The sequence below is a fragment of the Stegostoma tigrinum genome, chromosome 37 (genome assembly GCF_030684315.1).
Source record: "Stegostoma tigrinum isolate sSteTig4 chromosome 37, sSteTig4.hap1, whole genome shotgun sequence".
Lineage (NCBI taxonomy): Eukaryota > Metazoa > Chordata > Chondrichthyes > Orectolobiformes > Stegostomatidae > Stegostoma > Stegostoma tigrinum.
In genome coordinates this window covers 8497021-8522736 of record NC_081390.1, presented here as the reverse complement: position 1 = coordinate 8522736, position 25716 = coordinate 8497021, and the positions used below count along the sequence as shown (strand labels likewise).

The 25716-nt window shown below is 41.4% G+C and overlaps 1 protein-coding gene across 2 annotated transcripts in view; it reads left to right on the top strand.

Moving 5' to 3' along the window:
• LOC125467594 (anthrax toxin receptor 1-like) overlaps window positions 1-23345 on the top strand; it is a 110049-nt gene extending 86704 nt beyond the window's left edge. Inside the window, exon 19 of one of the 2 annotated variants that reach the window (XM_059640271.1) lies at window positions 23268-23345. In XM_059640271.1, the coding sequence (XP_059496254.1) occupies window positions 23268-23306 (39 nt within the window). In that variant the 3' untranslated portion in view covers window positions 23307-23345. Of the gene's footprint in view, window positions 1-1692; window positions 2406-23267 lie in introns of those variants that run through there. The other variant, XM_059640272.1, reaches the window with a different exon arrangement.
• Window positions 23346-25716: the final 2371 nt, after the last annotated feature.

Sequence of the window (25716 nt, the reverse complement as noted above, 5' to 3'; positions counted from 1 at the left end):
AACTAACCATTAATGATGTGTAACCCTTTTGGCATTCGCTACCTGAATTTTCACTTAAGGAATAATTTAGTGAACAAGCTGTATAATCATGAATTGAATTGCAGCTCTAGAAAAGCAGAGTGAAATGTAGTGACATTGGTATGGCTGTGCAATGTAACAGAATCATTATGACAAAAACAAAGATTCACTATTAATTTGACTAATCTGTATGTTAACTCCTGATTTAACACAGTTTTCTAAAGGTATTAAAATAACCACGACAGGTTAGTGTTTAGTAGAGGTATCAAGGGTTACGGGGAGAGGACAAAATAACGATGTTGAGAAACATATCAGCCATGATTGAATGATGGAACAGACTCAATGGGCCAAATGATCTAATTCTGCTCCTGTGGCTTAAGATTTTATAACACTTGTGTTAGGGTTGCAGCAAAGACCATTAGTTAGATTCAAATCAAACTCATCAAACTTAATGCAACCTCGTGCAAGATTGCATTGGGCTCTTGAAAGGTTTTAATGAAAATTGAGTGAGTGTCTACTCAGGCTTGCTTTGGGAAGTAATTCGTAAAAGTATTAAATGATATTGCCTAACAGTAATTTATTCTTCTTCATTTAAACCTAAATTTTCTGTCAAAACTTAAATTGAGGAAATACTATTAATACTGTTTGGAAAATAAAGATACTAGGCCTTGCTTTAGGAAGGATGTTGTGAAGCTTGAAGGGGTTCGAAAAGATTTACAAGGATGTTGCCAGGGTTGGAGGGTTTGAGTTATAAGGAGAGGCTGAAGAGGCTGGGGCTACTTTCCCCAGAGCATCGGAGGCTGAGGGGTGACCTTAGAGACGTTTATAAAATCATGAGGGGCATGGATGGGGTAAATAGAAAAGGGCTTTTCCCCGGGGCGGGAGTGTCCAAAACTAGAGGCCATACATTTAAGGTGAGCAGGGAAAGATTAAAAGGGAACTATGGGGCAACTTTTTCTCAGAGATAGTGGTGCATGTATGGAATGAATTGCCACAGGAAGTGGTGGAGGCTGGTACAATTACAACATTTAAAAGGCATCTGGATGGGTATATGATTAGGAAGGGTTTAGAGGGATATGGGCCAAATGCTGCCAAATGGGGCTAGATTAATTTGGGATATCTGGTCGGCATGGACGGGTTGGATGGAAGGGTCTGTTTCCACGCTGTACAGGCCTATGACTCTGTGTGTATATGCGTAGCAGAGAACAAACCCTAAATTTGCCCTGCACTGTTCAATTCTGTTCAATTGTTTGTGTGATTTTGTTACAACTTATTAAGAGATTTATATGAGATAAGTAATTACTTCGCCAACAAATGCTTTCCAGTTTTTAAAGATTTGTTTGTTTCCTTGTGTTGGAAATTAGTGTTTTCTTAATAGTGACAAAATTGCTACTTTGGAATCAGAACTTAAGAGTTAAACTGCCTTAACACACAATGAGTATATCAACAAAGTAGCATTCTTTTTGTATTTTCAAATAACATAGATCTCCTGGGGTTTTGGGCCGGGGGGTGGTGGGGTGCGGGGGAATATGTTAAAGCAACTAAAAACCAGAAGTAAAAAACTGGAAAACGTTGGAAAGATCAGAAAAGAAAGATATATAATTAACTTGGATGGGACCTTTCGATTGATGACCTGGTGTGTTTTAAAGGATTTTCATTTGTTTTTTTTTAAAGAAACATATCCAGTTGTTTTAAAATTGAGAATTTGATCATTCCAACAATGTAGTCACATTTTTGGTTCAGATGACATTTGGGTCCATGGAACATGTGAGTACAAATGTGTCAAAAATAATTATAAATTTGATATTTTTTCTACGTATTTGAGGATCCTCACTAATATACTAAATTATGGTGTACTTGTGTGTATATAACATCTGGGTGGTGATCTGATATAGTTTACTCAGGCAGTTGTTGCGGCAACATATATTTTCACATGCATGTTGACATCTGGAGCTGTCGGAAATGATAATAGAGCCCTCCAAGTTTTATCCATCATATGCCTGATCAGGAGTCTCTCCCACCCTTACCTCCTGCTATTGCAGTGTACTTGAAGGATTTGCAGGTTGATATTCAACTTGTTCACCTGCAATATAAATACATTTCCATAACCATCGAGTCCTGGGGTGGGATTCAAACCTGGAGCTTTTGGCTCATAGGAAGGGATGCTACCTACTGTACATCAAGACCTACTGTGCCATATCTGTTGCATAAAAATGCTGCTAATGCACAAAAAAAACTTCCAGTACTCAAATGTCAAAATTACATTTCTGTAATTTTTTCCAATCTGTATTCATGAGCGTTGACATCAAACTGTTATTAATGGTCGTGCATCTGTGATAACAAAATGTACATTTTCCTTTATGCCTGTAATGTTAATATCACTAATAAACTGCAATTCTTTTATGTAAAATTAATTTCTAACTTTTATTGTTGGTGTACTAGATGTAATTAACCCATTGACTGCAAGTCACCTTGGATCACAGTTTTGTACGATTATCGGAAATGCACTTAATCATAACAGGACAAATGTTCCTGCTACATTAACCCAAAGTTGCAAAAATGGGCGAAAACTTTTATTACATTGCTTGCCCATCCCATCTTTGATCTTTCTATGTAATTTTTTTTATGTTTTTATACTTCTTTAAACATGCATGTTGAAATTTGGGGAAAGGAGAAAACACACTAATGGCAGATCTTCCCAGCCCTTGGCAAAATATTTGGGAGAATACAGCCAGAATGAAAAAAGAATTACGGCTTCAAAATTGAGGATATCCTTCTGATATCGATGGCTGGATGGGAATTGCACTAGTAGATGGTCCCTATTTGCATGTATTAACATATCCTAAGCATGCCTCATTCTTACGCAGTTTGTAATTCTCCCAGTGATACACTAGACCTCACCAGTTTCCAATGTTGGCAGTCCAAGTGGTTAAATGAAAGAAATCCCTCATATTCACTTTACAATCAACAAGTAACAGTTTATTTGTCTAACTCTCTAACAGTTAACAAATTAACAGAGCTACAAACAAGCCAAATCCCCCTGAACTACTAACTAATCCTGAATTTTAAAAATTGTAATGGTATGCTGTTCCAGTAGATATATGTCCCACTTATCTACACCAAACGTTGGAGCATCCCACCCAGACCTATCCCCCTATATCACACCCAATCTATGCATGCCTGAACACTATGGTCAATTTAGCACAACCAATCCACAAACCAATCCATCTGCACATCTTTGGACTGTGGGAGGAAACCATGCAGACACGCAGAGAATGTGCAGACTCCACACAGACAGTTGGCCGAGGGTGGAATCAAACCCGGGTCCCTGGTGCTGTGAGACAGCAGTGAGGCACCACTGAACCACCATGCTGGCCATCTTTGGCCTAATCGTGACTGTGCAAGAAGGATGAAAACTAACAGCCAGCATCCTCATGGTGGGTGAAATAAGTTTGTTCTGTTTCAGGGGAGGGTGCACTTGCAGCAAGGTGAGGCCAACAAAGGAGCAATTTCATTAATCAGGCATTCATAGCTTCTAGTGACAACTCACATTTAGCATTGACCAACAAATCAAGTTCTTATCTGGGATGAGGAGACAGAGGTCAGTCACCCTGCAGCCTGTCTTTACACTTCCAGCCCTCTTTAGGAGACAGTTTCTCCCACAGTGAGTCAAAGACTGAGAAAGCGAGATGACAGTGGCTGTTTGTGCAGGGCAGGAGTGAGGTGACCCACGTGTTTCAGTCGGAAGCAAAGAGAGCAGGGAAGGGCTAGTTGTTCAGGAGGGTGAGGTGGTTGCAGTGACAGAGTTAGAAAGTGCAAAGCTGCAGAGTAAAGATGGTGTGCCTACCCTTGTGGAGCGCAGAAGATCACCAACCTTCTTGTACCATTGCTGCATAATCCTCTGGACGGTGGACACTTACTGACCAGGGTAGCTCCTTCAGACCAGGCTGGTGGCATTGTTGCCTCTGGTAGTCCTGGGCAAAGAGGGTGGTCCTCCCATCCACCATCCCATCCACCGAGACTCCCAGTTGGCAAAGGAGGCACCAATGTCCCCTTCTCTTCCAAAACGTAATGTCACGAAATAATCTGCAGTGGTCATTTCCAGCTCGCCGCATTTCAACTGTTCTGCAGCTGGGATTTAAGTAAGGCATCCACGTTAGAAAGTTCCAGCACTGGTGATCATTCTACTTCTGTGTAATTAATGAGGTGACCAAAGGAAATTAATGTGAGAAAAATCACCGAGGCTCACGAGCATTGGCCTCCATGAAACTCACCAAAATTGACACTCTAGGAAAGTTCAGCACTATTTTTGTTATTTGTTTTATCTGCTACTACATCAATTTTGAAGGGTAACTAGCATGTTACAAACAGATTTCCAATTATTATAACTAGCCTGGCAGACTAGTTCTCTAGCCAATCAGTAAGCGATGACTAGTCCCTGATGCATTTCATTCATAAGAAGCAGGAAGACATTGCATGCCAAGGCACACACTCAGTTTACATATCACTAAAACAGCATGAATTTCAAACTCTGTTATTGTCCTAATCAAACGTGGTTCATTAAGTTGAATATTCCCCTCCCTGGAGTTTTGAGCGCAATGGTGAGAAATGTGGGAAAATACAGTGAGAATCAAAACATCAGAATCTCAGTCTCAAGAGAAAGCTAAAACTAAAACAAAGAACTGCAAGGTGCTGGAGGTCCGAAACGAATGAGAAACAGAAATTGCTGGAGAAAATGAGAAACAGAAATGTTGGAGAACAATCCTGAAAAAGGATCACTGGACTTGAAACATTAACTGTTTCCCTCTCTACAGATGGGGCCAGACCTGATTCGATTCTCCAGCAATTTCTGTTTTTGTTTATCAAGAGAAAGCTTCCTGATTTTCCCCCTAAGCTTTAAATAGTGTTTGCTGAATCCCACAAACACATGATGACTATCTTATTTTCGTGTTAGCTCAATTCACCATTTTTATGCAACAATTCCCATTCTCTTTTCCTTTCCTGAACACGAATTCCCGACATGTAAATCAGAGTAAACCTGGCCGCTTATCAAATCTGCAGTCAACTGCTCCTTCAGCACAGTGTCACTGCGGACACCATAGACAACATTCTGCTATATATTTTTCTAGACATGTCAACAGCAGCGAAACACCAACCTCACCACATCACCATGGCTGTTCTTGGACAAACTCTTACACTACTTCATCCCTTCAATGCTTTACTTTGGATCTCAGGGGCACCTGTGGCTTGTGAGCTTCTGTCAGGTCACTTTGCACAAAATGTCACAAAACAGTTCAGAGAGGGTTTACTAGACAACGCCTGGAATGTCAGAATTGCCTTCTGATGAAAGGCTCAACAAGTTAGGCCTGTATCCTTTGGAATTTAGAAGAGTCAGAGATGACTCAGTTGACTCATGTAAGATCTTGAGAGGACTTGGTTGGGTGAATGTTGGAAGGATGTTTCCTCTTGTGGAAGAATCGGGATCTAGAAGTCATAGTTTAAAAATAAAGGTTTGCCCGTTTTGAGACAGCGACGAGAGAAAATGTTTCTGTCGGAGACTCTTTGGAATATCCTCCTTCCAAAGGCAGTGGCTGCAGAATTTTTAAATGTTTTTAAGATAGAGGTGGACAGAATCTTGATTACCAAGGGATGAAAAATAATCGGATTTACAGGAATGTAGAGTTAAGGTTAAAATTGAATAGCCACGATCTTTTGCAACACTTGCATCTATGTAGGATACATCTTATGGTTCTTAGCTTTGTCTGTTAGGGTCTGCTTACATTGCGCTTCCTTGAAGGCTGTCAGCCTTTGTGTAGGTGACATCGCTTTCTGGCATAGAGGTTCATCAGTGCTTAGTTACAGGCTGCCAGCCTCTGTGACTTGCATTGGAATTTATTACAGAGGGAGAGTCAGGTAGCTTATAATGGTGCAGTGCTGACCAGCATGGAGCTACGTCAACATTACATCTGCAGCTTATACCAACTGTATGCATTTCAAGCAAAAGACTATGTGTGAAAGTCAAAGGGGAGCAGTCCTTAGTGAAGTAAAGGGGACTACCCTCAATCAGACAGTCAAAGGGCTCTTCCTATTCTGGTTCAAGGGTTGAACGTGGTCCGTCAAGCACATTCAGTTCAGTCAGGGCACTGTGGAAACATCAGTCCCGAGGGTAGGTCAATCTTTCTTGCAAGAGGCAAAGGGAAGGATTCTGCATGATGGAAGTAGATGGGAAAGGAATTAGTGGTCTTTCATGGACAGGAGAGGAGGTGAGGTGATCCTTGTGATTGAGTAGGAAGCACAAAGGCGGGAAGGGTTAATAGTTTAGGAGGATGAGGTGGCTGAACATAATGCATGCAATAGTGAGAGTTGTATCCATCAGCCATACACAGTGACAGAGTTACAGTGGCTCCATAAGGGTGAGATCGCGGACAGAGCAAGAGAACAACGTTGGTTACCCTTAATGAGTGCTGACTTCATTGAGCTTCTGCTTTCACTGCTGGGAGCTGCTGTTAACCTGGGATACAACACTGACCCAGGCTGCTTTGGGTCCAACCTGGCTTGTTCTGCTGCTGTGGCAGTCTACTGGGAAAAGGACTGGCCTCTTTTCCACCATCCCAAGACCTCCAGGCCCCTGCCTGCGAAGGGGGTAGTAAACCTTCCATGCTGTTTGGCAGTGACTTCAGCAAGAGCAATCAAACCCCACAGAGTGAGGGACAGATCCTGTCCTGCAGCATTGACAGCGATGAGCAGTTGGGTTTTAGATATGGTACCAGTGACTGGAATGTTGCAAGATCCCAGATGGGGGTGACCCCTTCCATCTGTTTGGTCACACAGTTCCCCAGGGAACACACCTTAGAACCTGGCTGTAAGATGAAGAGCAGAAGACTGTGTGATAAAAGTTGCTCTGAGCCTGGGAGGACTGGATGTCAGGAATCACACTGAATGAACTGAAAATTGGAAACTTCATAGAATCATAGAATCCCTACAATGTGGAAGCGAGCCATTTGCCCCCAACAAGTCCACATGAACCCTCTGAAGAGCATCCACCCAGCACCACCCGCACATCTCTATCCCCATAGCCCCCATTTTCCAGACTAATCCCCCAGCCTGCACATCCCTCGACATTATGGGCAATTTAGCATGGCCAATCCACGTAAACCATAATTATGCCCATAATCTTTCACTAACCACCCTTTCCATTTCAAAGGCCACACATTAGTTACAACTAAAAGCTACAACTAAAGCAGGCTCTTCCTGCTACATTGATATGATGTTGAATCGTAACATTACAAATATAATTTAAAAGTTGGTAGAATTAACACAAAATGCAAACTTAAATGAGAACATGCACAGGCAACAATTAACAGCACAAAATATTGTAATGCATTAATGAATCTGGCATCTAAGATTACACCATTTCGTTAGCACCAAAAATCAAACTTTTGTACATTCTTGACCTAGAACTTGATCAACGCCTCCACTTTTTTGAGATAAAAAATAGTATGCTCACATTAATAGTTAGCCTCAATATTTCATCTCAAAAATGCTTGTTTTACCTTTTTTTAAACACAAGAAACACTGGCATCCTCTGCAAGCCTCTCCTCCTGCACATTTGTTGTCTCGCCCAACAGGAAGAGGTGGCAGTGGTGCCACTTAGTGCCGGGCATATACCTGACTGCCCCTTGCAGAATTAGTGCCTGGCATATGCCTGGCGTATATACATATTGCAGTTTCAATGACCCAGTGCATGTCTCCTGGGTGCATCTGTACAGAAGCTTCCTGCTGTACCACTGACTTATACAGGAAGAGCCTTACATGATCCAGATCTGGTATGTAGAACCTTAGCTCTACTTGGTCAAACAACAATATTGGCTCTTTTCTGACAAAGAATTTTAAAACTCACAGCTAGGCCGTTATGTCCATCACATCTATGTCAGTTGAGCCTCCAATCTTTTAAAGGCAAAATGCTGTGGATGCTGGATATTTGAAACCAATGCAATAAAACCACTGCTGAAGAAACTAGCAGGTCTAGCAAGTGACAAGAGAAACAAAGTTAACCTTTTGTGTCTGGTATGACATCTTCAGAATTCATGCACAAGAGCACCCAGATCCCTCTCTGCTGAGCACTTCTTTTTGGAGCCCCTCTCTCCATTTAAATAATAGCCTGCCACTTGAATCATCCATTGTGACCTCATGCATATGTTCATGAACTCACACTTTCCAACATTAAGCTCCATCTGCCATGTTTTGCCCAGACACTCAACTTACATATGTCCCTTGCAGTTTCCTTATGTTCCCATGCTTTCCCACCTATTCTTGCTTGGTCATCAAATTTAGATCATTAAAATCTGACCCTTCCTGTGCAAAAAATAATTCCGGCCTTAAGACCGGTCCTTGTGGTATTCCATATCTTTCCAATCTGAAAAGGACCCATTAACCCCATGCCTTCACTGTGTGTTAACCATTTTGTTTTCCCTTTGGATAGTCTTTCAGCTGAAATAACAAGTAGCATTCTTAATGGATTTGGGCAAAAACAACCAAATACTCACAAATATTGAGATCATTCTGCAATGTATAGCAATCCTGTTATATCATGTGAATGGGTGCTTTCATGTATCTACTTCTACCTTTTCCTGTGGGAAGTCAGACAGTTTAACTACTACTATCTGACTGCAATTTCCATTGGTTAGTAAAATATTCCAGTCCTGGGCTGGCTGTAGTGCAGCACCTAGTGGAAGTGTAGATGATGGGGGCCTGACTCATTTAAGAAATACAATTTGTGACATTATGTGCTTTCAAAAGGGATTTGTTTTGTTCTGTTCTCCTTGCAAACAGGTGTTGTCAATCTGGCGCAAGGTGTCCATAGAAAAACAGAGCAGGTAGCTTTTCTAAAAAAAAGACAGAAGAAGCATGAGTTGGTGGAGGCAGGCTCACACAGCTTCAGGGTTTTAGTTTTGCTTCCAGTTGTTGAGGTTGGGGGATTTTTGGAGTTGAAGCTGCTAGATACAGCTGTCTCTCTGCTGCTGCAAAAGCTTGAGTTCTGTCTCTGCTGCTAGCTTCTTTCGATGTTCCTTCTCCTGGACTGGAGAAGATAGAAAGTGTGGTAAATCTATTTTACTGAATTTGCCTTTGCCTAGGGTGTGTTTGCAGGATACTGCTATATTAAAACAGTTGATGAGTAGCAGTTAGATAATATATTATTTTGTCAAGTATTTCAATTGAGTTAAAGTTATGCCAACTCTTTTTTCTTTGTTTATATTTTAACTGTGGTGAAGGAATGAAGTTTGTTTTGCTTTAAGCCAAGTAGTTTGACCAATTAAATCATATCTGAAAAACAGGACCTTCCACTTGATCCTAAATAAGATGAAAGTTAGGATCCAGGTTATTTCCTTATTGTGTTTTGAGAGAGTTTGGTCTGGTCCATAACAAACTTAATGGAATTCAGTCTAAGTTTGACTATCTTGGTGAGAACAATGGGGCTATTATTTAAATTGAAAGAGACTCCAAAATTCCACATGAATCACAAAAATTATCATACAAATAAAGCAAGAAATTAGAAAGACAAATGGAATTTAATTTTTATTGAGAGAGGTGTAATATAAATGTAGCAAAATCTTGCCACAAGGACATTGGTGAAATTCCACCTTAGTGATTGTACAGTTTTGGTCTCCTAACTCAAGGAGGCATTACTTACAATGGAAGTAGTTCAGAGAAGTTTTATTAGGTCGATTCCTGGGATGAAGGGGTTTGGTTTATGAGGAAGGATTGAGCAGGTTGATCTTATAACCTACTCACAATGTGGATCCTCTACACTGGGGAAACGAAGCACAGACTGGGTGACTGCTTTGCAGAAGACCTATATTCTGTTCATAAAAACAACCCCAAATGTCTAGTAACCTGTCACTTCAACAAACCACCATGCTTCCTGGTCAGCACCTCTGTCTCAGGATTGTTGCAGTGCTCTAGCGAAGCTCAGCGCAAACTGGAAGGGACAGCGCCTCATTTTCCACTTGAGATCCTACAACCTTCTGGACTTAATTAGAATTAGAATTAAATTTATTGTCATGTGTATTCAAGTACAAAGTACAGGAGTAGACAGAAATGTGTACATTGTCACCACACATGGTGCCGCTTAGGTACAAAATTAGTGCCTAGGTACAAAATTCTAGAAACTAAAATACGATAGGTACAAAAATAGAGAAATGAGAAGTGGAAGTTCTACATTACAGCTCCTCATAGTATAAATTAGGAAGATAAAGAAATAAAGTTAAAAGATAAACATTACAGTCCCTTCTATAGCCTGCGGTCTCTCCATGCTATTGGCTTTTCACACATGGCCCCGCTTTCCCAAAAGTGCCAGGGACAAGATTTGTGACAAGGCCCCAATCCGCTGGCCTCTCCACTCCAGCTCTGCGATCGCTGGCTGCTCTGTTCTGCAGCACTGCCAGTCTCTTCATTAACCAAGGTAGCTTAAACAAAATGTAAAAAGAGAAGAGGAAAAGTGATAAAAAGAGAAGTGGATAGAAAAGCTGAGCCCAGAGCTGAGGCGGACGCTGCCTACTTTGCCATCACCATTTTGTAAAATATAACATTGAATTCGATAATTTTAGGGATTGAGCCCTTACTCCAACCCCCACACGCCAGGCTTTGACATCAATTGCGGCTACCACACACAACCCATTGTCAGCTACTTCTAGGCCCTATTAGCAACTGTTCATTACCCAGACTGTCCTTTAACCACTCCTCATTCTTTCCACCTCTTTCTCTCTGTCTTGGGGCTCAACTTCCACCAATCCTTTACTCTTGGCCCTTCCCCCACCCCATCTTCTACATAAATATCAACTTTATCCTAGCTGTCATCAGTTCTAAGGAAGGGTCACTGGACCCAAAACATTAACTCTGATTTCTCTCTGCAATGCTGCCAGAGCCTGCTGAGCTTTTCCAGCAATTTCTGTTTTTGTTTGCGTTTCTGATTGTCCACTGTACTTCGAGTTTTCTTTTTGACCTAGTGGCCATTTAACTTGAGGAAAACTGAGAACTGACTTTACTGAAACAATGAGGATACAGAGTACTAAGTACTAAGAGGATGCTGTGTGAGGAAGTCAAGGACTTGGGACACAGTTTCAAAATAAGGGATCTCTGATTTAAGACAGAGGTGAGAAGGAATTTCTTCTCTCAGGGGCTTATGGATCTTTGTATTTGCCCAGATAGCAGTGGGAGCTGGGTCATTGAATATATCCAAGATTGATTTGGACAGATTTTTGATATATTGAGAGGTCAAGGGTCATTTTAGACAGGCAGGAAAGGCAGTGTTAAGCCACAATCAGGTCAGCCAGGATCTTACTGAATGACAGACTAGGCTGGAAGGGCCCAACAGCCTACTCCTGCTCCTTTCTTGTGTCCTTATATCACATAAAAGTTGAGAGGACTGTACTGATAAAATATCCAGCATGGTTGAGAGAGCATGGAGTTTTATTGGATCAATGAGTAAGTCCAATTTGTTTGAAAAGCAACATGGAAGAAATTTCCTGTGTGCCCCCTTAAACAAACATTCAGGAACTCAGAGAGAAATCCAGGGTACCAAGCTTCAGTTCCAGCAATCATTAATTACACTGAGTAGCCAACTTCAAGGCAAGACAGACAATTCACCTTGATTTGGTTTTATTAACCACTACAGATCTTTTGGCTTTGTTGCAAAGAAGTGGCTGATTCTAAATATATGTTTTCCTTGCACATATCAGTTCTGCTTCAACCAATTGTTCCCATCAATCATCACCATTCCAACTTATTACATTCAAAAGCAGATGGATTCTTAACTTTTTACATTTTTGTCAAAGTTCCTTTCCCCTTCCAGCCAAATCCAGATCCGTTGAACAAACATACATCCAGCAAGTAGGAGTTTGGTTAGCTTGGATGGCTAGCTTGCAATGCAGAGTGATACCAATAATCAATTCCTGTACATGAAGGAGTCTCCTCCTCAATCCTCGTTCTTGCTTGAGGAATTGACCCTCAGGTTAAACCACCTCAAAAAAAAAAGCCCCAAACAACTATGGATGCTGGGAATCTGAAACAAAAACAAAAATTGCTGGAGAAACTCAGCAGAATTGTTGACATCCATGGAGAGAAAGTAGAGTTAAGATTTTGGATCCAGTGACCCTCCTTCAGAACCACTTACCCTTCTCTCTCTGATGAGACAGTAGGACTATGGCAACTTTCATTTGAATTTATCAGGGACAAATAGAGAACAGATAATGAAATGTTCCCACATGAATAACTTTGAACAATCAAAGCATCTTTTTACATTACTGAGCAAAAGTAAGAAATCATGTCTACTTCCTGAGAGAAACTCTGTAACGTGATTCTGCTTAAATATAACCTAGACCCTATAAATATCTGAGGATTCTTAAGTAGACCAGGAATTTCAGCTGGACATTGTTTCTTTGTGGTGTTGGCTAGAATGTTATTACCAGATTTTTGACATGCACTGACATATTCTCAAACCAGCTGCCTCAGCAGAAGTGAGATGGAGCAGAATTTGTTCAAGCGCAGTTAATACTGAGTGTTTTAACCCAGTACCAACTGTTAACTATACTGCAAGACGTTGTACTGAGCTTAAAAGATAAAATTGTTGGTGGATTGCAGGAGGGAATAACTATAGTTCATTCTTCTGGAAAATATTCCTTTCTTAGTAGCTTGCTGATTCTTAAAAAAAATACCATTTCCACTATAATTCTTTATGATCTATTTAATAATTTGTTTTTAACCCATGATTAACTTCACCTTGATCTCAAACTACATTTACAACAGTTTCTTATTATGAACATTTTGGGAGGCAGGCTTGAAATGACAGTATTTGCTGTCGTTCTAAAAGTAAACAACCAACAAAAGTTCAGCAAATTTTGTTGCAGGTTTCTTCATTAATTATAATCTGATGCCAATCACTGGGGTCTACAGCCATTCAGCAACAGCGATGTCATCAAGTGGTGTAAACAGCCAATCACATTGATGTATGGTCACAGACAGCAGATCAGGAAGTTACAATGAACTAAAACAAAAATTGCTGGAGAAACTCAGCAGGTTTGCCTGCATCTGTGCAGAGAAAGCAGAGTTAATATTTAGGGTCCAGTGACCCTTCTTCAGTTCTAGAAGTATAGAACCACTGACAGCTAATTCCTGGTTTTCCATGTTTGACCACATTTGTGCAGACTAAAGATGTCACTTGCATTTTTAGAATCAGCTACCAGTTTTGTTATCATCAAAACCAGAAAATCTGAGTCAATATAATCTCTTGTAATTATCATGGATCAATGCCAATGAGCTGCTTCTATTCAAATAGAGAGTAATGGTTACCGTTGGAACTAACTTCTGGCCAGAAAGAACAGGGAACTCCCAGTTTAAACCCAACAACATGTTAACTCCCTTTCAGCATTTAGCAAGTAGGAACCTATCAGCTTATTATCTGCAGCTAACAACCTCATCGTAAATAATTATAAATAGCCATACAAGAGAAATATTGTATAATTCCAACAAAATCCAAGTGGTTATGCAATCATTATTGAGCAGTGTGCTTGTTGAAAAGGAATACATGCTAATATTCATTTGTGAAATGTCTTTTCCTTCTTCTCCACACTCTGCCAATTTAAGATGTGAACAGGGAGAAAGTGAATAGGTCAGCCTTTTTATCCCCATCTACAATGCTGTGCTATGTTATAATGCCCACAGAGTCCAGCAGGTCAAGAATACTAGCTGAGCCGCTAGTTCAAATCAGGACCATTTGGCTGGGAGTTGAATGAGGAAAATTGAGCAGAGCACTGCAAGGTAAATCAACAGAGGTCATAGAGCATATCAGTAAAACCACATTTAAGTGCACACTTGCACTAGAAGAATAACATTGTTGTCGCAAAGCTAAATCAATTTACAGTGTGAATGCAGCATTGATCTGGAGTCAGAGCCTGGCCTAAGACTAGACGAGAGCAGAACGAGGATTAGCTACAGATTTTTAGGTATTTTTAATCAGCATATATGGAGATGTTTGTCACACACCTTTGGAGCAAGTGGGACTTGAACCTGGTCTTCATGGCTCAGCGGTAGATGCACTACAACTGCACTCAAGAGCCCTAAACTTCAGATTTTATGCTGTAAGTTTATAATCATTGTGAAGATGAAACAATTTTGCATTATTGCTAACTTAAAGTGTAAATGCACAGAGTGTTGAATTGAGCATGACCATCCCATCTTTCAGGAGTGGTGTCTGTTGGGTGAAACTTTAAACAGGCATTCAGTCTAGACACTCAAATAGAATTAAAAGACCTTACAATAGAGTCATAGAATTGTACAGCACAGAAACAGACCCTTCAGTTCAACTCATCCACACCTTTTGTTCACAAGAAACAGGGGAGTTATCCCTGGTGTTCTGGCTGGTATTTATTTCTCAATCAACGTAGGGAGTAAAACAGAAAATCTGATCACTTTTGTGGAAGCTCACTGTGTAGTTGCCATGTATTCTACATTATAACAGCGATCTCACTTCAAAAGTAATTCATTGCCTGAAAAGCAATTTGGCATCTGAGGATCGAGAAAGACAAAGTACTATTTCAAGGTTTTCACTATGCATTCGACATAATGATAGCGAATAGGGTAGAGTGCAGAAGAACAGCCTTGAAGTAGCAAACCAGTCATGATGGAGTTGAATGGCAAAGCAGGCTGAATGGCTGAATGGCTCACTCCTACTATTGTTTCTTATGTTCCTATATTAGCACAAGTGGGTAGAGAAAAACAGAAGAAACATATCCATTCCAAAAGGGATTAGGCTGGAGGAAGAATTGATTAAACCAATGAGAACAGCAAGAAGATTTGGGAGAAGAATCTCATTGAAATAAAGCATCAAATGGTACATCTGTGGTAAAATCCTAAAATAAGATCAGCTCAGTCCATGACAATAAATCTCCTGAGATGCTGCTAGCCCTGCTGTGTTCATCCAGCCTCACATTTTATTATCTTGGATTCTCCAGCATCTGCAGTTCCCATTATCACATCAGCTCTGTCCACACCTGATTATCATTGGCTCCTTCATTAGCCAAAAATCTATCTACCTCTGCCTCAAAAATATACAACTTCTACGAGTCTTTGGAGAACAAGGTTCAGGATTTGAAATAATTAGTGTACAGTTGAAGTGCACATATATGTTCAAAAACAATCCCTCAGAGTAGTGGTATAAAGAAACAGAGAACTTCATAGAATCCCTACAGTGTGGAACCAGACCATTTAGTCCAGACTGACCCTCTAAACAGCATCCCATCCAGACCCACCCCATCCCTGTAGCCCTGCTATTCCCATGGCTAACCCACCTAGCCTGATCTTCTCTAGACACTATGGGCAATTTAGACTAGATTCCCTACAGTGCGGAAACAGATCCTTTGGCCCAACAAGTCCGCTCTGCCTCTTGGAACATCCCACCCAGACCCATCCCCCTATAACCCACACACCCCTGAACACTACGGGCAATTTAGCATGGCCAATCCACCTAACCTGCACATCTTTGGACTGTGGGAGGAAACCGGAGCACTTGGAGAAAACCAGCGCACACAATGTGCAATCTCCACACAGACAGTTGCCTGAGGCCAGAATCGAACCCAGGACCCTGGTGCTGTGAGACTGCAGTGCTAACCACTGAGCCACCGTGCCACCCTATGAATGGGCAATCCAGCTAACAACTTGGGAAGAAACTGGAGCACCTGAAGAAAACCCACATACAGACAAGAAGAACTCCATGCAGACAGTCACCTGAGAGTGGATTTGAACACAGGTCATTGGCACTGTGTGGCAGCAGTGCTAACTACTGAGGCACAGTGCCACTCATAGCTTGTGTTAATACAACATTCTCCTAATGTGGTTGAAGCCAATGAAACATTTTTGTTTTGCCCTCTCTCCTGAAGGGATAAAGCAATAATCAATCTGAGCTTCAATGAGCTGAAGCTTTTTCTTTTTAATGTCAATTTTTAAAAATCTGAATTAAGGCTTTAAAGTAACAAAAAAGTAAGTTGTGTTATCTAAGCAATTTAATCCCTCACCTTAAAAACACAATGAATGATTACAAGAAAATCTGTGACAGTGAAATTATTGCTTGCATTGTAAAAAGTGGTACTGCTTGCAGTTCTAAGCTACTATGCAGAAAATGTTTCCAAGGGTAATTATATGCATTTCATTATTAAGATATAGGTCATCTTTGTATTAGGTGCCCTGCTGTATTTGCATGAAGTATCGTGCATCTACACTAGTCCTTGTAAATCACATTCCAGAACATATCCCTACATCACTTCCAGTTGAATAGGCAGGTTTCTCTTGCTTAAAGCGATGCTGATCATTCTGCAGTTACTGACTTAGCCATTATCCCTCGGACAGTCTCCCCTGCAGGAAGAATGGACAACGCATGAATTTAACTCTGGGCATTTAAATGAGTCACAGCTATGGTAATAAGAAACAAAAATATTGTGTCTGGCATCTAAGACTGCTAGTCATTTCGCTTTGTCAAAAAAAACAAGATATTTGTGCTTGCCACTGTTGTATTGTTTTAAAAATAACTCAATTTTCTTTATCAGAGCATGGCAAACTTTACACTGCAACCAAAAACAAATCGAGTACTTGTAGAAAAACACACTGCTGTGGAATTGTAAGAGTAGTTCTGTTTGAAATCTGAAACTATCTTATTGCTTCCTCAAGTGAGGCAGTTGTGTGAGTTTTTATCCTAAGGTTGAATTCCTTGTTTGGATTCTGTTGCACTTCAAGTGTCCATCTGTTGTTCAAGTCCATGGGATTGATGGTAATACACAGGAGATGAAGGGTGGAGAACAACTATGTTCCAGCACTAAATATATGCAAAGGAGAGGAGAGTGACTGCACGATCAGTGCTCAGTATAGAGACTGCCAAACTCTCCAAGTTTTGTTACATAATTCAGGCCTAGACCTGATATTCTGGTTTCTCTCACTGGTCAGAAGTCATGTTTTTGTTCTTTAACTTCCTGTTATGAGTTTAATTTGTGCAATTTGATGTTTTATTAACTTGAAAAAAGAATATTTTCATGCCAACTCAAGAGCCGTAGTGTTTTAGTGTAATGCCTTGGATATTTTAACAGTAGATTGTGTTTTGATGTGGTTACTACATACCTTTCAGCTAATTAGCTTCGTTAGCCCTATCAAAATTATGGCATGTTTATGGCAAAATAACATTTTCAAACAATTTCAAGGAACATAAACACAGTGAAAACACATAGGTATGGTCAAGCTGTGAAACCTTAACTCTAACTGTGATAGTAATGTCTTATGAAGTATGTAAAATTGCTTATTCTAAATGTATATTTCTCCAGTCAGATACACTGAATTCTAGAGCACCTGCAGAACAGAGCTGTTCTTTGTTTCACCAGCTTGTAGCTCTTTTGAAGTTGTTGCCAATACCTATAAAAACCCAAGGGAGATTTGAGACAATCGGCAGTAACCAGAACCATCGACACTCTGGAATATTTAACACTACTTTAGACAAAGGGTTTATGTTTAACAATTACTAAAGGTGTGTATTAGAAGTGTAAAACAAAAGGACTCTTAAATTAACTTTCAATAAAATCATCAAAGACCAAACTGAGCTTGCAACATTCTCTTTTGCAAATTCTAAGTCAAAAGATGTTCATGTTAGGCGTACTGGCCAGGGAAAATGTAGGGTTACAGGGATGGGTTCGGCCTGGGCAGGATGCTCTTCCGAGGATTGGTATGAACTTGATGGGCCAAATGGCCTACTTCTACACTGTAGGGATTGTATAAGATTATAAGATGTAGGAGCAGAAGTAGACCATTTGGGTCATCCGCTGATTGATAATCCTCAACTCCATGTTCCTGCTTTTTATCCATTATCCTTGATTCCCTTTATGATTCGAAATCTGCCTGTATATGTGATGATCCAGCCTCAACCGTCCTGTGCAGTAAAGATTTCCATTGAATCACTAATCTTTGAGAGAATAAATTCTTCCTCATCTCTGTCTGTGCCTCTTTATGCTGCCCTTTAGTTCCTAACTCTACCACAAAGGGAAATAACCTTTCCACGTTTACCCTGTTAAGCCTGCTAAGAATCCTACATGTTTCAATAAGGTCACCTCTCATTTCTCTAAACTCCTATGAATACAGGCCCAACCTACTCAACCTCTGCTCAAAAGAAAATTGGTTCATATCTAGGATTAAGCCAGTGAACTTTCTCTGGGCTGCTTCCAATGCTAATGTAGCTTTCCTTAGAAATGAGGACCTAAGCTGTTCACAGTATTCCAGCTGTGGACTGCCTTGTATACTTTTAGTAAGATCTCCCTGTTTTTAATCTCCATTCCCTTTGAAATAAAGGCTAACATTCCATTTGCCTTCTCTATTGTCTGTTGAATTTGGATGCTGGCATTTTGAAATTCATGCACTATGCCCCCCAAAATCCACCTTGGCTACAGCTTTCTGCAGCCTTTCTCCATTTAAATAATGTATCACCAATTATAGATAGCCCTCTGTTCTATTTTATTTGACCTAACATTTGTTGCAGGGTGTGCCTCTGAGCTGTATTAAATGGAGCCAGGCTGTATCAACACATCTTCTTTATTTTTAAAGGTGAGCACCTTGTCCACCTTCAGGACAAATGCAGAACCAGAAACAATTTGATGAAGGAAATTCTTATGTCCTCCTGTACCAGCACAATAACCATCAGCACTGTAAATCATCTGACCCTTACAGAATTCTTGACACTGGAGGGACTGGCATAGTGCCAACGTTGCCCAATGAAGGAAACATAGATATCACAAGCCATCTGCCTTTCAAAAGGCTCAAGTTAGTGACTCATGCCTTGGATCTAACTGAACACTTAGTTGAGATCAAAAACAATGATGCACAACATCATAGGCAATGCCAGTCCAAAGGCAATGCCAGTCCACAGACAATGCCACTCAACAGCAAGTACACTGATTTTGTCCTGTGTCGGCTTGTTCTTTGGAACTATCATTAGAAAACAGCAGCTAAGGTATTGGGGCATTACTTGGAACAACCCGATGTTGATTTATAAGCACCAGACCATGGCAATGTTGTGTGGGAATGGAATTTTGATTCCAAAATGTTGGGATCGCATGTTGGATCACAGTAGTGCTGTCAATATGATTATTCTTAATGGCGCTTCAATGGCTCTTAATAAAGTCAATGGAAATGGTTTGTTTCTAAGCCCTAAAGCCAATTATATCAATTATTTATCATCACTAACATTTGCTAAAATACCACATTTCCCAGTATAGGACAGCATCCTGGCAAATTATTGCCTATATTTTTCTTGCTGTTTAATAACTTTTTTAAAAATTTCACTTCAATGAAAGCTGAAAGTGCCCCAATCCAATTAGCTGGAGCTAACTGATGCTTAATTTTAGGACTGTTTATTTGGCTGTGCCCTCCCAGTTCACTAGTAGGGCTTTGAGTTTTGTAGATAAAGGCTGTGGGTTCAACATTTCAACTCCCAAGCCTCCAGGAAAGGCAAAGACAGCTGCTTGGATTCACTGTTTCTGGTCCTGTTCAGCTACAGCTTTGATACCCCATATGCTGGAATGAATTACTGGCTGAAATTTGTAGAGGAAGCTGGGAGCAGCTCAGTGGCACAGTGGTTAGCACAGCCCCCTCACAGTACTAGGTCCTCTGGTTTCAAGCCCAGCCTTGGGTGAATGGCTGTATGGTTTTTGCACATTCTCCCCAGATCTGTGGGGGGGGCGGGGTTTCCTCCCGCAGTCTGAAAATGCGCACGTTAGGTGGATTGGCCATGCTAAACTGCCCATATTGTCTGGAGATGTGCAGTTGAGATAAACGTACGGTTTTGGGGATAGAGTAGGTGGCTGAGTTTGTGTGGGATGGCCTTCAAAGGGTCAAAGTAAATTCAATGAGCCAAATAGCCTCTTTCCCCACTGTAGGGATTCTTTGATTGTCAGGCTTGATACGGCAGCAAAAAGAAATTGAGGGGTTTTACTGTCAAAATTTAAACTAAATAGTATACTGTGCATATAATGGCTTTTACAAACAAACAAATTAGAAGCAGGAGCAGGCCAGAGCCCATTGTGCTTGCTATTCAATAAGGCTTCAAGTCAACTGTCCTAGTTGGTTAAAAATCTATCAATGTCTGCCTCAAAAATATTCAGTGACTCCACCCCCACTGTCCTTGGGGTAAGAGAGTTCCAAAGACTACTGACCCTCAGAAACAAAATAATTCATCTCATCTCCATATTTTTGAATCAGTCTGTTCAGAGATATTATTAGGCACCTCTGGAGCAGGTAGGACTTGAAACTGGATCAAACTGGCTCAGAGACAGGGACCCTACCACTCTGCCACAAGAACTCTCAAAGGTTTATATTCTGACTGTGTGTCCCCAGGTTCTAGTTGTTCCCACAAGGGGCAACATCCTTTCGGAATCCACCCTGTCAATTTCCCCTTGGGACCTTGTACTTTTCAATAAGACCATCTCTAACTCTTCTAAAACTCCAATGTATGCTGGATCTGCCTTTCCAATGTTTCCTCATAAAACGACCCTTCCCAACTCAGGTCTTAGTCAAGTGATCTTCTATTGTATTTAGGTGAACCAAAAGACTGCAGATACTGGAGATCTGAAATAAAAACAGAAATTGCTGGTGAAACTCAGCAGGCCAAGCAGCATCAGAGGAGCAGGAAGGCTGATGTTTCAGGCCTAGACCCTTCTTCAGAAATGGGGGAGGGGAAAGGGGTTCTGAAATAAATAGGGAAAGAGGGGCAGGCCGATAGAAGATGGAGAGAGGAGAAGATAGGTGGAGAGGAGACAGACAGGTCAAAGAGGCAGGGATGGAGCCAGTAAAGATGAGTGTAGGTGGGAGGTAGGGAGGAGATAGGTCAGTCCAGGGAGGACGGACAGGTCAAGGGGTGGGATGAGGTTAGTAGATAGGAGATGAGGGTGGGGCTTGAGGTGGGAGGAGGGGATAGGTGGGAGGCAAGACAGGTTAGGGAGGCGAGGACAAGCTGGGCTGGTTTTGGGATGCGGTGGGGGAGGTGAGATTTTGAAGCTTGTGAAGTCCACATTGATACCATTGGGCTGCAGGGTTCCCAAGCGGAATATGAGTTGCTGTTCCTGCAACCTTCTGGTGGCATCATTGTGGCACTGCAGGAGGCCCAGGATGGACATATTGTCTATATGTTTATTTTGTTAATGGTCAATTCTACCGTGAGCACAGCCTGTCTATACTCTCACACCATGCTTTAACTCAAAGCCCAAGCTGTCATTGTTATTTCCGAATAGGGTTTGAGTGGATCACTCTAACTTAGATCACTCAGCCGTTCCCAGTAATGATGAGGACTTGGCTCAATATCAACACAGCTAGCAGCAGGCGAGACACAATGGCAAAGGTTGGGTGACATCACCAGGATCGGATCAGAGTCAACGACACTACTGAAGTAGCCTTTCAGGAGAGTAGGAGGATTTCTGTATGGAGTGCAAAGAAAAGCAGAAGCAGTTAGGTTTATTCCCTATTAATATCTCAACTGGAGCCTCAGGAGAGGAACTGCCGGTGGTCACATATGTACAAATAGACACTGCGTCTTCTGAGTAACAAGACGTCACGGCTAGAAATGGCAAAGTTAGTTTAGAGTGAATGCCTGACACCATATTGTTGCAGGTCTCCTTATGCATTAAGTAACCAATCACTTCCGGTGCAAGCAGTAAAATCGATGTGCAGGGATGTGGGGACAAAGCAGAAAATTGACACGAGGTGATACAGCCATTGCAGACGCAATGAGCTGAATGCTCCGTTTTGCTCCGTAACGTTTCTGTGTGTCTGTGAAGTGATTCAGTCATAAACACAGCCCACTTGTGCTTCCTTTGGCAAACATTTCCTTTTCCCGAATCCAGGAGCTGAAAACAGAGGATGCATTCCAAGTAACCTGACCTTGACATTCATATTGATGGCCTTCAAATTACAATCGCTCCTAACATCTTCAAGCAAACTATTTCTCGAAGCAGAGTGCAGCAAATTGTGGTCTGAAACTCGTTAAGCAGATACTACTCATGCAATTATGGGTCATGTCCTAGATTAAAATCACAGAAAACTGGAAGAAACAACACAACAACCCCTTTGAAAGCCCACTGCTGTACTGCTACAATATACAACACAAAGAACATATTCAAGCTGGGAAACACAGTAATGCAGTGATAATGTTGCAGGACGGGGCAGCATGGTGGCTCAGCGGTTAGCACTGCTGCCTCACAGCACCAGGGACCTGGATTTGATTTCACCCTCAGGCGACTGTCTGTGTGGAGTTTGCACATTCTCATTTTGTCTGGGTGGGTTTCCTCCCACAGTCCAAAGATATGCAGGTTAAATGGATTTGCCATGTTAATCTGGAGATGTGTAGATCAGATGAATTAGCAATAGTAAATGCAGAGTTACAGGGATAGGGTGGCGGTCTGGTTTTTAGTGGGATGCTCTTCAAAGGATCAGTGTAAGCTCAATGGGCCAAATGGCCTCTTTCCCCACTGTAGCGATTGTTTGATTTTGTGGCTTGGTACAGCAGCAATAAGCAAAGGTAGGGGTATATTGTCAAAACTTAAACTAAAAGGTATGTTGAGCACTGAATGGCAGTTACAAACAAATAAATTAGGAGCAGGAGTATGCCAGTAGCCCAATGTGCTTGCTATTCAATAAGGCTAGTTTGACGTAGCTTCAACTCAACTGTCCTTGTTGGTTAGACATCTATCAATCTCTGCCTCAAAAATATTCAATGACTCCACCTCCACAGTCCTTGGGGTAAGAGAGTTCCAAAGACTAATGACCCTCAGAGACAAAATAATTCACCTCATCTCCATATTTAAACAGAAGACCCCATGTTTTTAGATATTTTTGTATCAGTCTGTTCAGAGATATTATTAGGCACCTCTGGAGCAGGTAGGACTTGAAACTGGATCAAACTGGCTCAGAGACAGGGACCCTACCACTCTGCCACAAGAACTCTCAAAGGTTTATATTCTGACTGTGTGTCCCCAGGTTCTAGTTGTTCCCACAAGGGGCAACATCCTTGCGGAATCCACCCTGTCAATTTCCCCTTGGGACCTTGTACTTTTCAATAAGACCATCTCTATCTCTTCTAAAACTCCAATGGATGCTGGATCTGCCTTTCCAATGTTTCTTCATAAAATGCCCTTCCCAACTCAGGTCTTAGTCAAGTGATCTTCTATTGTATTTAGGTGAACCAAAAGACTGCAGATGCTGGAGACGTGAAATAAAAACAGAAATTGCTGGCGAAACTCAGCAGGTCTGGCAGCAACTGACGGAAGCAAATTGGGAGAAATATTCATCAGAATCTTTGAATACTGCTGGTTAGTTACTGTTGTCCTCTGTGATCCTAAAATTCATCATTAGTAGCTCAAACTAAATTAATAGTACCTATCATCAAATAGATGTGAATTATGTTTATTTTGTTAATGGTCAATTCTACCTTGAGCACAGCCTGTCTATACTCTCACACCATGTTTTATCCCAAAGCCCAAGCATTCATTGTTATTTTCGAATAGGGTTTGAGTGGATCACTCTAACTTAGATCACTCAGCCGTTCCCAGTAATGATGAGGGCTTGGCTCAATATCAACACAGCTAGCAGCAGGCGAGACACAATGGCAAAGGTTGGGTGACATCACCAGGATCGGATCAGAGTCAACGACACTACTGAAGTAGCCTTTTAGGAGAGTAGGAGGATTTCTGTATGGAGTGCAAAGAAAAGCAGAAGCAGTTAGGTTTACTCCCTATTTATATCTCAACTGGAGCCTCAGGAGAGGAACTGCCGGTGGTCACATGTGTACAAATAGACACTGCATGTTCTGGTTAATAAAATGTCACGGCTAGAAATGGCAAAGTTAGTTTGGAGTAAATGCCTGATACTTCACTGCTGCTGGTCTCCTTAAACGTCAAGCAACCAATCACTTCCACTGCAAGCAGGAAAATTAATATACTATACATAGATCATATTCAGGAAGGGAAACACAGTAATGCAGTGATAATGTCACAGGACCGGGCAGCATGGTGGCTCAGTGATTAGCACAGCTGCCTCACAGTGCCAGGGACCTGCGTTTGATACCACAGACAACAGTCTGTGTGGAGTTTGCCCATTCTCCCCATGCCTGCATTGGTTTCCTCCCACAGTCCAAAGATCTGCAGGTTTGGAGGACTGGCCATGTTAAACTGCCCATAGTGTCCAGGGATGTGCAGGCTAGGTGGATTAGCCATGGGAAATGCAGGGTTACAAGGATAGGGTAGGGGATGGGTCTGGTTGGGATGGTCTTCAGAGGGTCGGGGTGAACATGATGGGCCAAATGGCCTGCTTCCACACCATAGGAATTCTATGATGACTGGTCATTCAGAATCTCAGGCTACTGCTCTCTGCAATTACGGGTTTGAATCCAACAAAATAGCGAAACAAACACTGGAAAAGATCAGCATCTGCGAAAAGGAAGTCACATTTCAGATCCAATGACCCTCCCTCAGAAACAGGTAGATGGTGGAACTGGAATCAATAAGGATTGGAGTAACAATGATCATCGTAAAAAGCTATTGGGTTTCCCAGTATTATCCTTATCCAGTCTGGCCAATGTGTAATTTCAGACCCTCAATAATGTAGTTACCTCTTAATTACCCTTGAAATAGCATAGCAAGCCATTTGGCTCAAGGACATATACGAACTGTTAACAAAAATGACCTTACATGTAAGAATTTTTAAAAAAGACTGTGATGACATTAAGGCATACCAAGGTCCTGCATGTAAATGAATCTGGATGGACAGGGCAGGCTCAAGGGCCTTGAATAGGTTTTAGGCTAATAGAGCAAACCTCTTTAATCTGCAGAATGAAACCGAAGTAAATTCGATCCGCTGGGTGACCACTGAATAATTACAACCAAAAATACTTTAAAACCTTGTGAGAAAATAACTCCAACTATCACGTAAGGTCTTATTTTTAGCCTGTAAAATTATATGTCCGTGAAGCAATAACAGGTTTTCATGTTGTTGCAGCTGGTAATCCCAGCTCCCAAAGGAATCACAACTGAACTCATGAAAATTCAGTAAAGGGACACAATAAAAGCAAAATACCATGGATCCGAAACGAACACGGAATGTTCGAGAAACTCAGCAGGTTTGGCAGCATCTGCGCAGGGACAGAAACACAATAAATGACTGAAAAAGAGTCATACCAGACTCCACCTGTTGACTCTACATCTCTTTCCACAGATGCTGCCAGACCTGCTGTGCATTCTCTGCGTTTATTGCACTAGACTATGGTTCAGTAAGATCATTTTATTTAAGAAATCCATCTCTTTGAATTAATTTCCATTTTTCCCCTTTATTCATTCATGGGATGAAGGCGTCTTTGGTTAGGTAGCATTTATTGTCCATCCCTAATTGCCCAGTTATGGGTTGGAGTGGGGTTTAGGAGTTAACCACATTCATGTGAGTCTGGAGTTGCATGTAGTCCAGACCAGGTAAGGATGACAGTTTCCTTCCCTAAAGGGCATTAGTGAACCAGATGGGTTTTCCCCCAACAATCACCAATGGATTCACGGTCATCATTAGACTCTTAATTCCAGATTTTTATTGAATTCAAATTCTGCCATCTGTCATGGTGGGATTTGAACCCAGGTTCCCCAG